Raw genomic sequence first — 13064 nt, forward strand, 5'->3', positions numbered from 1 at the left:
CAATTTTTTACCGTATCAATCAAGTGACAAACCACCGGATCAACTTCGTCCTTGTTCGTGACGTATTCGTGAAGTGTTTTCTATACATGGAAAAGCAGTACAGCTAAAACATGGAGGATACATGTTCCTTGAAATTGAAAGGCATAACCATTAAATGTATGCTACCTGATTTTCTTTTAGCAATGTCTTCAGTTTTAACAACGCGTTTAGTCTCACTTCACTACTCTCGTGCGAAACACCTTTCATAAGCACGCGAAGTTTATCACGCAATTCACTGCTTTTCTTTGTAATGTTTTTGAATACATGGCGGACGCTATCAAACTCGGGAAGGTCTGGAATCGAGCAACATATGTCCTTAAAGCTCTCCGCCAAGTCTTTCCTTCTCTTCACGATCAAATAATGAAATATATTGGCTACCTAATCATGGAGAACATGTTACAACGTCTTGCAGATACAGCATTGCCGAAAAACAAGAGATCAAACCTTTTCGACTGAATACTGGACCAGCGGTTGTAAAGCGACCAATATCTGACCGAGCATCTGTCTGAGGGATGTCACATCAAGACAATGTACGAAACACTGCCAGGCGTCACAACACAGGTTACCCCAGCTTTTGAAATCAAATTGCAAAGCCAGTTTTAAGATAGCCATGACCTTCACACGAACGACGCTAATGTGTTTCTCCCCCATGATTTTCATCAATTGAATGAGAGATGCGAGAGCCAGACGTTGATTTTCGTTGTTTCTATCATCCAATAAGACCGCGTTAAAGAAGACTAGGATTCCCAAGAGTCGAGGTTGTAAGAATTCGGCCTTAAAACAAAACAACGATTTGAAAGAAAATTTTTAATAGGACAGTAACACTATCAGTGATCGAACATAGTGTATGAAACTAACCATTTGCTCGGAGTTAAAAGTGTCCGTCATGACGCTACCATCAGCTTTGCTGGCCAAAATAGAGAGACCAGTAAAGACTTTATTATATGATGAATGAAGGTGCAAAAGAAGTTGGTTAACAACGCTTTGTGTGTCCGACTTCAAAAGACTCCCTAAATCCACGTTCGTTTCACGCTATAAACGAATAGAAGATTTCAATAAAAGAAACTCAATGTGGAAATCTTCAACATGACTTCAACCAACTCATACAGAAAAATTTAATAGCAATGGCACAGAATAATGATTATACAGAAGGGTCACTCAGGTGTACAACGCGTCCTCATGTCGGCCATTATTCCAGCCGGATGATTAGGATTTCTCACTTGTTTCCAACCATTAAAATTACATGACGTCAATACTTAATAATGAATTCAAGTATATTTTGACTTAAGAAACGACTTCGGATCATTTTAAAGGTTGGGAAAAAGTCAAAAATCGTAATCATCTGGTGGAATAATAGCGGCCACCATGCGCGGCACGAGATGCGCGAGGACAAAAACATCAAGTGACTCTTCTGACACGAGTGACTCTTCTGTATATATTTATTCTGTGGTAACAGTGTTTAATGGTATAAGTAATAGGATTCAATATGAAATAATCATTTAATAACATTGATAATACTTAACAACAAACGATGCTACCTCAACAAATGCCAAAGCCTCTTTAAGTTCTTCTCCAGAACAGTTACGAACAAGAAAAGAAAATATAAAGTTAAAATTCAACAGGAGAAGATCCTTTCTGTAGTTTACTTTAAGTTCCGTGGCAAGACAGCGCAAAACGACGGCGCATTCAGGAAGAGCTTTCTGCACCAGTTGAGGAATAAACATACTTTGAGCACACTGTAAAAAAGAGCAGAAATACAAGAGAAATACGCCGAAAAGAAAAACAGCTGCAAATAGATGAAAACCACTGACCTGTTTATAATTACCTGAACTACTACGTTGTAAAAATCGATAATCGGCGGTTTTACACCACATAGAGGAAATTTTATTGAAAATTTAAAAAAATATCTTCAAACTATTGAAAACATCGGCCATGCTTTTACAACATACAACTCTTTCTGCAGTCATTTATAGGGTAATCAGTGCAAACAATGGGAAATTGCTCCCCCTGGATAAATTGTTATTGAAATCTTACGTCAGTCATTTTGAATACATCCAGGGGGGTGGGTGTGCATCTGTATCATGTAGTGGCAGACGTATAGCGCGCTTAAATTGAAATCATCTGTATTGGTGTACCATAATCAAACACAAAATCAGGTTCAATAGTACACACAAACAAACCTGCATTAATGCTTTGATACTTCTGAACTCGAAGACATCGCTGATGGCACGAAATATCTTCAAAGAAACAGAACCGGAATGATCGACGTTTTGTTTCATCCGTTTTATAATCGTCTCGACGACAAACGTGCACAAATGATATTTTAAATCTGCGAAGAATTCTTGGGAAGTTTTGCCCCTACATTTTGCAACGCGATGTATCTAAAAAGTGAAGAATGTGTTGATTAAAGATGAATATGCTGGAAAAAATATTTGGAAACCAAACTTAAAATTTTGTAGTAAATACCATAATTAGCGGGGGGGGAGGGGGTAGTGGGGGTAGTGGGGGATTGAAGGTGTGTTCACATTCAGCCGGATATAAAGCAATTGCTATTTATTCTACGGCTATCAATCAACATTTGTACATTCATATCAACAGCAAACCTTTGCGAAACAAGTCAAGAAAAGAAAACCCGAATCTTCCACAAACCTGTGTGAATGCTAAAGATGAAATTATTTTCTCATGATCGAGAAACATCTCAAGCAAACTGACGACGACCACCAGCAAGAGATCTTCTCCTGCTGTCTTACCGAGTTCACTAATCGTACGAACAATGGTATCTTGAAGCCTAGAAATGTTGAAAGACGTTACATCAAAAACACAACACGTTAGTAAAATAAATTAAAAAAACATATTGCATGTTTCACTACACAAGAATTCGTATAAACATAAAAGTATAAAGATGAGGACGTTTCAGACAACTTCTCATCTTACTTTATGTTTTTGGAGACGGAGGCTTTAGTACAAACATCATTTAACTTCGTCGCAATAATTTTCGTGGTTTTGTCGTCTTCCGTCACCAAACATGGCAACAATTTACTTTAAAAAAGAAAAATGAAAGATAACATGAATTATTTATCGTGAGTCGAAACAACAACTTTATCTGTACAAGCAGGAGAAATGTATAAAGCCAAAAACCCACATAAAAGCAATGCTTTAGCCAGCCCAAAAGTTTTGGTCCTGCTATGTAAATTTTAGGAAATTAGCATTATTTATTTCTTTAGAAATTTATTGTTTTTATAGTGAATGAACAAGGAAAAATTAATATAGCAGGACCAAATTTGCACTGCATAAAAGCACAACTTTTTAGAGTTTTGAGTATTGAATTGATTTCCATTACACATACACTTTACCTGAATTTTACTCGTATGTTGACGTCGGAGTGATCAATGAGATCTATAACGACACTCAAGACTCGAAAGAAAAAATTGGAAGATAAAATGATATGTTTGTCGAGACGCTCGAGACTACCAAGAAATGACAGCTGCGTTTTGGAAAAAAGCTTTGGTAGAACAGAATCCACGAAATGATCGAGAAAATCATAAAAACTGGTGAAGGCAGCTGGACAAAAAAATAGTAATCAGTTAAGAAGATATGGTTAAAACATCTTAAAACATTCAGTATATTCTTGAATCTTTCGCATCACGGCGATGGCGTAGCCAGCATGCTATTTTGCTCGTGCTATATAAATTTTTCAGTGTTCACTCACTGTAGAAACGGATTTCTAAAGAATTGAATAATGATAATGATATGAAATATACATAGCAGGATCAAAACTTCACAGCTAGCCACGAAACTAGTATTTCACAGTTAGAAATGATAAAGACATTGAAAGTCGGTTCTCATCAATCAGGGAACTCTAAGAAGACTCCAATCCATACCGCCAAAGAAGTAAAACACAGTCTCGACATGCTTAAAAACTTTCTTAAATACCTTTTGCATTCTTTGATTCTGTCTTCAGATCACAAACCGTACATTTTACCAGGAGCGATGTGTAAGGATACTTTTTAACTTCGAAAAAAATTCGTGAACATTGGCACATAGCACATCCTAATGTTCCCAAGACTGCGGGCAGTAAATTTTGAAAAGTTTCATAATTTGAGGAGAGTTGCAAAAAAGGATCGATCATTCTCGACTGGTAAGTGACGTCCAAATTAGTACACAAGGCGGGAAACAGCTCGAGTGCCTTTCTTTGGAGGTCTTCGTTTTTCGCACATTCCTAAAAAAGTACAAAGAATTGTATAAATTGTGCATTTCTACCCTTCGTTGAAAGTGTTTTACTGACACATAACGGAAGAGGGGAAGCGAAAGAGGAAGGAACAGAAGGAAGAGATGAGAAAGGTGAAAGATGGGAACAAGGGGAAGAAATGGAGTGAAGACAATGGAAAGGGTGAGGGTGAGAGTAAGGAAGAGGAATGGGGAGAGAGACGTGAGTGGGAAGAAATTAGTTTTATTTCATTACAATGAGATTTCTCTTATTACAATAACTGCAACTTTATTATTTCACTTTTTTCCACACTGACAACAAACAACTATTTCAACTTGTAAATTTTTCCACACTGACAACAAACAACTATTTCAACTCGTAAATTTCAGCTTATCTCCTTTGATCAATCCACGAAAAATCTAAAAATTTCCTGCAAAGTTAGGATTTGCATGAGGTAAGAGTAAACTCATATCACAGTATAGTAATATACAGTAGGTCACTTCGCTGTGCAATTGGCTGCTGTATATTTAATTAGTTTACTGGCTGCCGTTTGCCATATCGTCAATCCTATTGGTCATACAATGCAATTTACTGGCTGCCAATATGGTAATAACATGCGTAATAAGATATGCCTGGCATGAAAAAATTCAATGGAGTGGCTCTACTGTATGTTCTCTATACTGTGCTCATAGTATGTTCCAACTACTCAACCTTACATAAAGTACGATAAACTCGTAGTTTATACTTACCATTGAACCTTACATAAAGTATGATAAACTCATAGTATATACTTACCATCGAACCTTACATAAAGTACGATAAACTCGTAGTTTATACTTACCATCGCATCGTTGAAAACAAGAAATTTACAACTCGGTGAAAAATTTGATGGAAACAACGTTAGCGTTTCAAGACAAGTGCCAGTGTCCAAGCATTTTCCAACATGAGTTTCCATGTCTTTGAATAAAGGCAGATGATTCTTTGCTGAGGTCGCCAACATGGCGACGTATTCAGGATTTGAAACAAGTTTAGGAAACCAAGGTAGAGTGACGGTGGCCATGAACAATGGTAACATATGGATGGTAGAAGGAAGTGATTTGTGATGGCGAAGGAATCTTTTGATAGTTTCTAGTAGCTCTTGCATCAAGATCATCATATCATCTTTTGACTGTTGTGTTTTACTTGGGGATTTCACTTTATCGATTGTGTCGAATATGAGTAAGGCTATTTCTTTAACTACACTGTCCGCCATAGCTGTCGAGAAAAAAGAAGCAAAAACTTTGTGGTAAACTAAGTTACATTCACACAACAAATCAAAGCACTTACCAAGAAATGCAAGATACGTATTTAAAACAAACTCGTCCTTTCTTTCGACTAACTGTAACAAAGATCCCAGTAACAATAATAGTTTCATCCACAAGTTATTGAGCTCCTACAAAGTAAATTGAAAAATGACATGTGATCTAAAGAGTATAAGATTAATGAAACATTTAAGATGAATGACAATTATGTCACGATAATCTATATCTGATTATCTAATATCTATAGCTGAGTATTTAATATCTATAGCTGATTATCCAATATCTATAGCGAGAATTTCTTTAGTAAATAACTCATCATCACATACTTGGTTTAAAAACGTTGTCGTCGATCCCAAAAGTTTAAATTGAAAATTTTTCATGCAAAATCAGAGTTCTTCACTTTCAAGTATGCAAAGAAATCTTTCGTTTTCTTGCAATGTGTTTCGCGAAATGTAACCTTAGAAATGTCATAAAAGCATATAGATAGTGATTTGGTTTAAAACTCCGTATTCAATACCTTGCAATCATCAAGACCACGTACATCGTTTATAATTCCCTTCAATCTCGCGTAAAGACGACCTAGCGTAGTTTCTGGCAAACTATAGTCAATGGTCTACGAATTAAAAAGAAGAAAGATTAGAATGAGCAATCGAAACAAAACAAATGCAACATACAGTCAAACACACATGCATGTAAGAATCGCGAGGAAGAGCAGAGAGGAGTCCTTCGACAAGTCACTTTATACCTGATTGCTTTGCCATATATCAAAAAGAATCAAATCTGCAAGACATTTCTCAACGCGCTATAATTTAAGATGAATTTTATAAAAGATTTCTTCGTCGAAGCAAATAATGATGTTTACATGGACAACAAATTTAACCATTAGAAAACTGTTAATGTCAATGGTACATAATTTAACCAGCAGACAACTGTTAATGTCAATGGTACACAATTTAACCAGCAGACAACTGTTAAAGTCATTGGTACACAATTTAACCAGCAGACAACTGTTAATGTCAATGGTACATAATTTAACCAGCAGACAACTGTTAATGTCAATGGTACACAATTTAACCAGCAGACACCTGTTAATGTCAATGGTACACAATTTAACCAGCAGACACCTGTTAATGTCATTGGTATACAATTTAACCAGCAGACACCTGTTAATGTCAATGGTACACAATTTAACCAGCAGACACCTGTTAATGTCATTGGTACACAATTTAACCAGAAGACAACTGTTAATGTCAATGGTACACAATTTAACCAGCAGACAACTGTTAATGTCATTGGTACACAATTTAACCAGCAGACAACTGTTAATGTTAATGGTACACAATTTAACCAGAAGAAACATGTTAATGCCAATACAGAACACAATGTTAAAATCGTTATACCTCATCAAAACATTCGCCAGAACAAATACAAAAGTCAATAAAGGTATGAGCACAATTTCCAAGACACTGTCGAAGTCCGGAATCATAACACTTTTGCTGGATGCATAGAGTAGAAACCATCTGCATCACTGAAACCTATTTTTACAAGAAAATACGCAAACGATTTAATCGAAACAAAAATTGTGGTCGGAAAAATGCAACGTCAGTTTTGCCTTAAGCATGACGTTTTCTGGCCATGCAAATCTCGCCCTCTTTTTGACATACATTTGCATCAGAAAGTTAAACTCACCGTGAAATTTTTTGAAACTAGTTGAAATCTGATCTGCGAAACAGTTATAGCAAGAACATCAATGAGATGTGTTGGTATTGGTTTAACAGATATTTCTATTGCAGTTTTTATTAAGTCGGCCAAAGTTTCCAAAAATGGTGCAGATCTGGAAAGAAAAAGGACAGAATTGAAACACGAAGTTTATTAATAAAAAAAATGTGTCTACATTTGATTATTTCTACCAGGTGTCTTCTCCCTCAAAATTATCATTATATGTACATACATCAGGAATGGATTTAGGTGAAGGTAGTGCCGTGCATCGGAGCAGGAGCTTTTATGGATTTAGGTGAAGGTAGTGCCGTGCATCGGAGCAGGAGCTTTATGGATTTAGGTGAAGGTAGTGCCGTGCATCGGAGCAGGAGCTTTTATGGATTTAGATGAAGGTAGTACCGTGCATCGGAGCAGGAGCTTTTGTGGATTTAGGGGAGGTAGTACCGTGCATCGGAGCAGGAGCTTTGGATTTAGGGGAGGTAGTACCGTGCATCGGAGCAGGAGCTTTTGTGGATTTAGGTGGAGGTAGTACCGTGCATCGGAGCAGGAGCTTTTGTGGATTTAGATGAAGGTAGTACCGTGCATCGGAGCAGGAGCTTTTGTGGATTGAGGGGGAGGTAGTGCCGTGCATCGGAGCAGGAGCTTTAATGGATTTAGGTGAAGGTAGTGCCGTGCATCGGAGCAGGAGCTTTAATGGATTTATGTGAAGGTAGTGCTGTGCATCGGAGCAGGAGCTTTTATGGATTTAGGGGACGTAGTGCCGTGCATCGGAGCAGGAGTTATTATGGATTTAGGGGAGGTAGTGCCGTGCATCGGAGCAGGAGCTTTTATGGATTTTGTTGGATTCGGAGTTGACGTCGAAGTAAAAAACCTTTTCCTCTGTCGATTTACAAATTTGGTTGTTGGCTACAATATTTGGGTAATCACTCAATATTAGTACCGCGACGTGGACAAATGGCTTAAACTCACACCCCTGGCATTGTTACAATATTTGGGTAACCGGTCAATATTAGTACAGTCACATGGCAAAATGGCCTACATTCACACCGCTGGCCACGTGGAATACTGGCCTACGCTCAGACCTTTGGCAATGTGTTATTTATCATTTGAGAAACGATATGCTCCACTTTCAAGTTTCATGAGCCGAGTTCTTTAGTAGAAGCCGAAGTTTTCTTGACCGGATCCGGAAGTGAAAGGCCTGGAGTTTGCACGGCACTAACAAGAGGTGTGCACCCCTCCTACCCTTGGTTAGATGGAGGTACAAAAAGGGTGAAAATGTCCCTAAAAATACTGTCAATACGGTTCAATAACACGTAAAAAGATTATCGTTTTCTAAGATTTACTTTATAAAATAGCCATGCAGAGGGCCGGTTCCACGAAGCCTGGACAGCCAATCAAAACAATCGCTGCAAAGGGCCGGTTGCACGAAGCCTGGACAGCCAACCAAAAGCAATCGCTGCAGAGAGCCGGTTGCACGAAGCCTGGACAGCCAATCAAAAGCAATCGCTGCAAAGGGCCGGTTGCACGAAGCCTGGACAGCCAATCAAAAGCAATCGCTGCAGAGGGCCGGTTGCACGAAGCCTGGACAGCCAATCAAAAGCAATCGCTGCAGAGGGCCGGTTGCACGAAGCCTGGACAGCCAATCAAAAGCAATCGCTGCAAAGGGCCGGTTGCACGAAGCCTGGACAGCCAATCAAAAGCAATCGCTGCAAAGGGCCGGTTGCAAACAAGTACCCCCTCCCCCCAAAAAAAAACATCATGGATCAATCCCTGATGTAGTTACATAATTAAGTCACTACTACAGACAGAAAAAAATACCTCAAGTCGTTCTCATGGATATTTCTAACATCTTTCAAACACGAAATGATAACATTAAAAAGTTCGTCAGAATGAGCATCCATGTTTAAAAATCTGCAGCGAAGAAAACCACTCAAGCAACGCAGAGAAACCTACAAAAAGATATTTCGCTATCGTAACGTATATAACTAAAATAAGTCTAGATAGCTTTGAAGCAAGCCACCCTAACTTTATAAATACTCTACATGTTTGTAGATGCAGATCGTCCAGGTTAATGGAGTCCAGAGAGGGACTGTTGGTGTTGATGTTGACTGAAGATGACTACCGCTAAGGTTGTCGAAAAGTCAGTCAACATCAACACTTACAGTCCTTCTCATGACACAACTATCCCGGAAGATCTACATCTACGAACATGTAACGATACTCCAAGATTCAAACCATTTAGTATATTTTTATGATACGACCTGTTGGCAATGAAGCCAATATCATTCATAACTGTTCAAGGACTATAAAATTGCGCTATTTTAATGTTTTTGTAATAAAAAATGATATCAAACATGGTAAAAAACACAATCTAACCTCTTGGACGTTTTTCTGCTCCCATACAGCTTGATCACAGAATATTTTCCACAAAATTTTGACGTGACTACCAAGTGAAGCGCACGAATCTGACGCGAAAAGAGCCATTATTTCACTAAGGAAAAACAGGAATTGATTCTCATGTTTAACCAATTGCATAACAAATCTGGGAACGGCAAATGACAATCATCTGCATAATGATAATTCTGCGGACCTCATATTTCCAAGAAACATCCAGACGTTGTCCATGGCGTCCAACTTAAGTGACGAACCGTCGGGAACTGATCCAGGACTTGCAACCTTCACACGATATGAATAATAAACAAAAGCGTCATAAGAACCAGGGGGAGTGGGGGTACATTCCCAAGAATAAAAGCAGGGGGACACCTCGAATAATTTACCACGGATATACTATTACAAATATTTTAGTAGTTTCAAGTAAAATATTTGCTTAATTATGTGATGATGTTACATTGATTGATATAGTTTGACATGTATATATATATATGTATGTTACAGTTGTAAAAATTGTGACTTTTTTGTTAGATTTACCATGTATTATTGTTGCCCTCTACCACCCATGACATGCTGTGGCCCCTCAAAAATTACTTCCTTTCTACACCATTGAACAATTATATTCAACAGAAACATTGCTGCAAGACTATAAACTTTTTGCAAATAAAGACATCGTAGTCCTTTCACCTTAAAATGCTCCACAAAGACAGGGAATGGCTGTGATGGATTACGTGCCATTAGTTCATTTTTTGCAAAAGAGTGAAGTTCTATAAAAAGAAATATTCTACAATGATTAAATGCACTTACCCTACCCTCCCTCAACCTAACTAGAGGGCTATTCTCTATAGCTGCAACTGTTGATAAAATGTACAGAACCAAATATTACACTTACCCTACCCTCCCTCAACCTAACTAGAGGGCTCTTATCTATAGCTGCAACTGTTGATAAAATGTACAGAACCAAATATTACACTTACCCTCCCCTCCCTCAAACTAACTAGAGGGCTATTCTCTATAGCTGCAACTGTTGATAAAATGTACAGAGCCAAATATTACACTTACCCTACCCTCCCTCAACCTAACTAGAGGGCTATTATCTATAGCTGCAACTGTTGATAAAATGCACAGAACCAAATATTACCTTCAACAACTTTCACCAACGTCCGCATAATTATGATGTAAAGCTTGTGATGTTTGTACTTCAACAACTAAAATAACGAAGATTTGAGTTAGTTTTCTCCCAAAATATTACTTAATGAATCAATATTAATTGAACATGTGGATTTAAGTCATTCACAAGCATGAGTCCTGGAGTTAGGCATTTTATTATTCAGTGATTTAAATTATTTTATTATTACATAAAAACATTCTTAAAATTTTCTATAATAGTCAGGATAATTTAACACAAAAACAAACATGTCAGTTTCATTTCATAGAGCAACAATGTCAATGCTTAAAAATCTAAAAACTGTGTAAACTAAACTATCAGCTTGATTCTGATTGGCTGAATTAAATTGACAATAGTCAACTGCAACAAAAGGACCTTTTGATTCACCTTTTTGCAAAATTTACTGCCCATATTATATATTTTAATATATTTGCATTTTATTTGATTTTGCCACAATGCTCAAAAATAGAAATTCACTATTCACATTTACATATATTATTTCATTTCTTGCATAATTCATTTAAGAAATAAATTGGAAGTGATATTAACCGTTGATAAAGAAAAAACAGCTCTGGCAGACTTTTGATGAAGTTCTGGTTGCGTATGAGTCATCGATAAAATGGCAACAAGACGATAAACAATCCAGTAGGAAAAATCTAAAAGAAGCCAACATACAATGGAGTAATGACACTTTATCTAATTCCTTCACATTATTTTGACAAAATATAATGCAAAATTCAACTAACTTACAATATTCCTCTTTATGAAATGAGTTGTTGCCATTGAAAAAGAAATACTGATACGTTTTTACACTTTTCAAAAGAAGATCCAACGTTGCAGTGAACTTTTTTTCTTTTGAGTGGAGCTTGGTTGCATCTGTATTAAGAAAGAGTCGTCTTTTACTAATTGAACAGAGTACTTGTAGTTTATGGCCAACATAAAATGAACATAAATATGAACACTATTTTATCCAACCCAACAATATAATGAAAACATGTCAAAGGCTGACTACAAGATTGCATATATAGTACCCTTCTGGTTGATGAATAATATAGCATACTCAAACACTTCTCTTTCGTTGATGGCAGTATAGCATACATTTCTCTATGGTTAATGACAGTATAGCATACATTTCTCTATGGTTAATGACAGTATAGCATACACTTCTCTATGCTTAATGACAGTATAGCATACATTTCTCTATGCTTAATGACAGTATAGCATACATTTCTCTATGCTTAATGACAGTATAGCATACATTTCTCTATGCTTAATGACAGTATAGCATACATTTCTCTATGGTTAATGACAGTATAGCATACACTTCTCTATGAAAGAGGTAAGTATAGCATACACTCCACTATGATTGATGACAGGATAGCATACATTTCTCTATGTTATATGACAATATAACACACACTTGTCCATGGTTGATGACAGCATCATTAACTTCGCTACGGCTGACAATATAACATAACACTATGGCATAAACCTCTCTAAGGTCACAGTATAGGAATATACAGTGGGGCCACTTTGCTCTGCAACTGGCTGCGGTATATTTAATGGGTTTATTGGCTGCCGTTTGCCATATCATCAATCCTATTAGTCACACAATGCAGTTTACTGGCTGCCAGTATGGTAATCACATGCGTAATAAGATATGTGTGGCACGAAAAAATTCAATGGAGTGGCTCTACTGTATGTTCTCGTTACTGTGCTACGGTTCATAGCAATACAGCAAACATTCTTTAGCCATACAATATGCACTTTTGAAACTTTAAACGTAATGAAAATTTTTTGCTAAGACATTAATTTATACCGCTTTCGGACGGGAAATCAGCAAAAAAAGTTTGTAAGATGGATTTAATGTCCAACTCTCCTTCATCCTTACTAAATAGAAAAGACAAAAATAAACATCATTGTATTAAACTTTCATTTTGAAAGTCGAGACACTGCAGTGAGGATTTTTGAGAATGTCAGTATGCAGAACTATCAAATTAAACATCAAACATGTCTGCATAGCAAATGGCAATGGAAGCTCGTCCACAAAACAAATGCCTAAGAGCACAAATAGCAAGATGTTCACAAGTCTTTGTAATGCAAGAGTGAGATATTATGTCCTTAGCTTACACACAGGTAACTGCCAGCGTCAGAATCTGGCACCGCTGCAGAATGACAAACACAACCAGGTTAAACAAGCGGAAATTACATATGAACTTGGAGCTTTTCAATAGAAATA

At 37.1% G+C, this 13064-nt stretch overlaps 1 protein-coding gene across 3 annotated transcripts in view; it reads right to left on the reverse strand.

The window, feature by feature from the left end:
* Positions 1-13064, reverse strand: part of LOC124433798 (serine/threonine-protein kinase ATR-like) — a 34317-nt gene that overhangs the window by 20602 nt on the left and 651 nt on the right. For all 3 annotated transcript variants that reach the window (XM_046983586.1, XM_046983587.1, XM_046983585.1), the window contains 24 exons: positions 12645-12715; positions 11576-11701; positions 11375-11481; positions 10799-10865; positions 10345-10424; positions 9857-9942; positions 9643-9757; positions 9085-9215; positions 7237-7381; positions 6948-7082; positions 6293-6349; positions 6065-6160; positions 5573-5678; positions 5088-5500; positions 3973-4258; positions 3393-3600; positions 2974-3078; positions 2689-2827; positions 2220-2420; positions 1578-1775; positions 898-1071; positions 484-813; positions 166-417; positions 12-80 (listed from right to left, as the gene is read on the reverse strand). In XM_046983586.1, coding sequence (XP_046839542.1) covers positions 12-80; positions 166-417; positions 484-813; positions 898-1071; positions 1578-1775; positions 2220-2420; positions 2689-2827; positions 2974-3078; positions 3393-3600; positions 3973-4258; positions 5088-5500; positions 5573-5678; positions 6065-6160; positions 6293-6349; positions 6948-7082; positions 7237-7381; positions 9085-9215; positions 9643-9757; positions 9857-9942; positions 10345-10424; positions 10799-10865; positions 11375-11481; positions 11576-11701; positions 12645-12715 — 3697 coding nt within the window. The remainder of the gene's footprint in view (positions 1-11; positions 81-165; positions 418-483; positions 814-897; positions 1072-1577; positions 1776-2219; positions 2421-2688; positions 2828-2973; positions 3079-3392; positions 3601-3972; positions 4259-5087; positions 5501-5572; positions 5679-6064; positions 6161-6292; positions 6350-6947; positions 7083-7236; positions 7382-9084; positions 9216-9642; positions 9758-9856; positions 9943-10344; positions 10425-10798; positions 10866-11374; positions 11482-11575; positions 11702-12644; positions 12716-13064) is intronic.

This window comes from Xenia sp. Carnegie-2017, unplaced genomic scaffold (genome assembly GCF_021976095.1).
Source record: "Xenia sp. Carnegie-2017 unplaced genomic scaffold, XeniaSp_v1 HiC_scaffold_14, whole genome shotgun sequence".
Classification (NCBI taxonomy): domain Eukaryota; kingdom Metazoa; phylum Cnidaria; class Anthozoa; order Malacalcyonacea; family Xeniidae; genus Xenia; species Xenia sp. Carnegie-2017.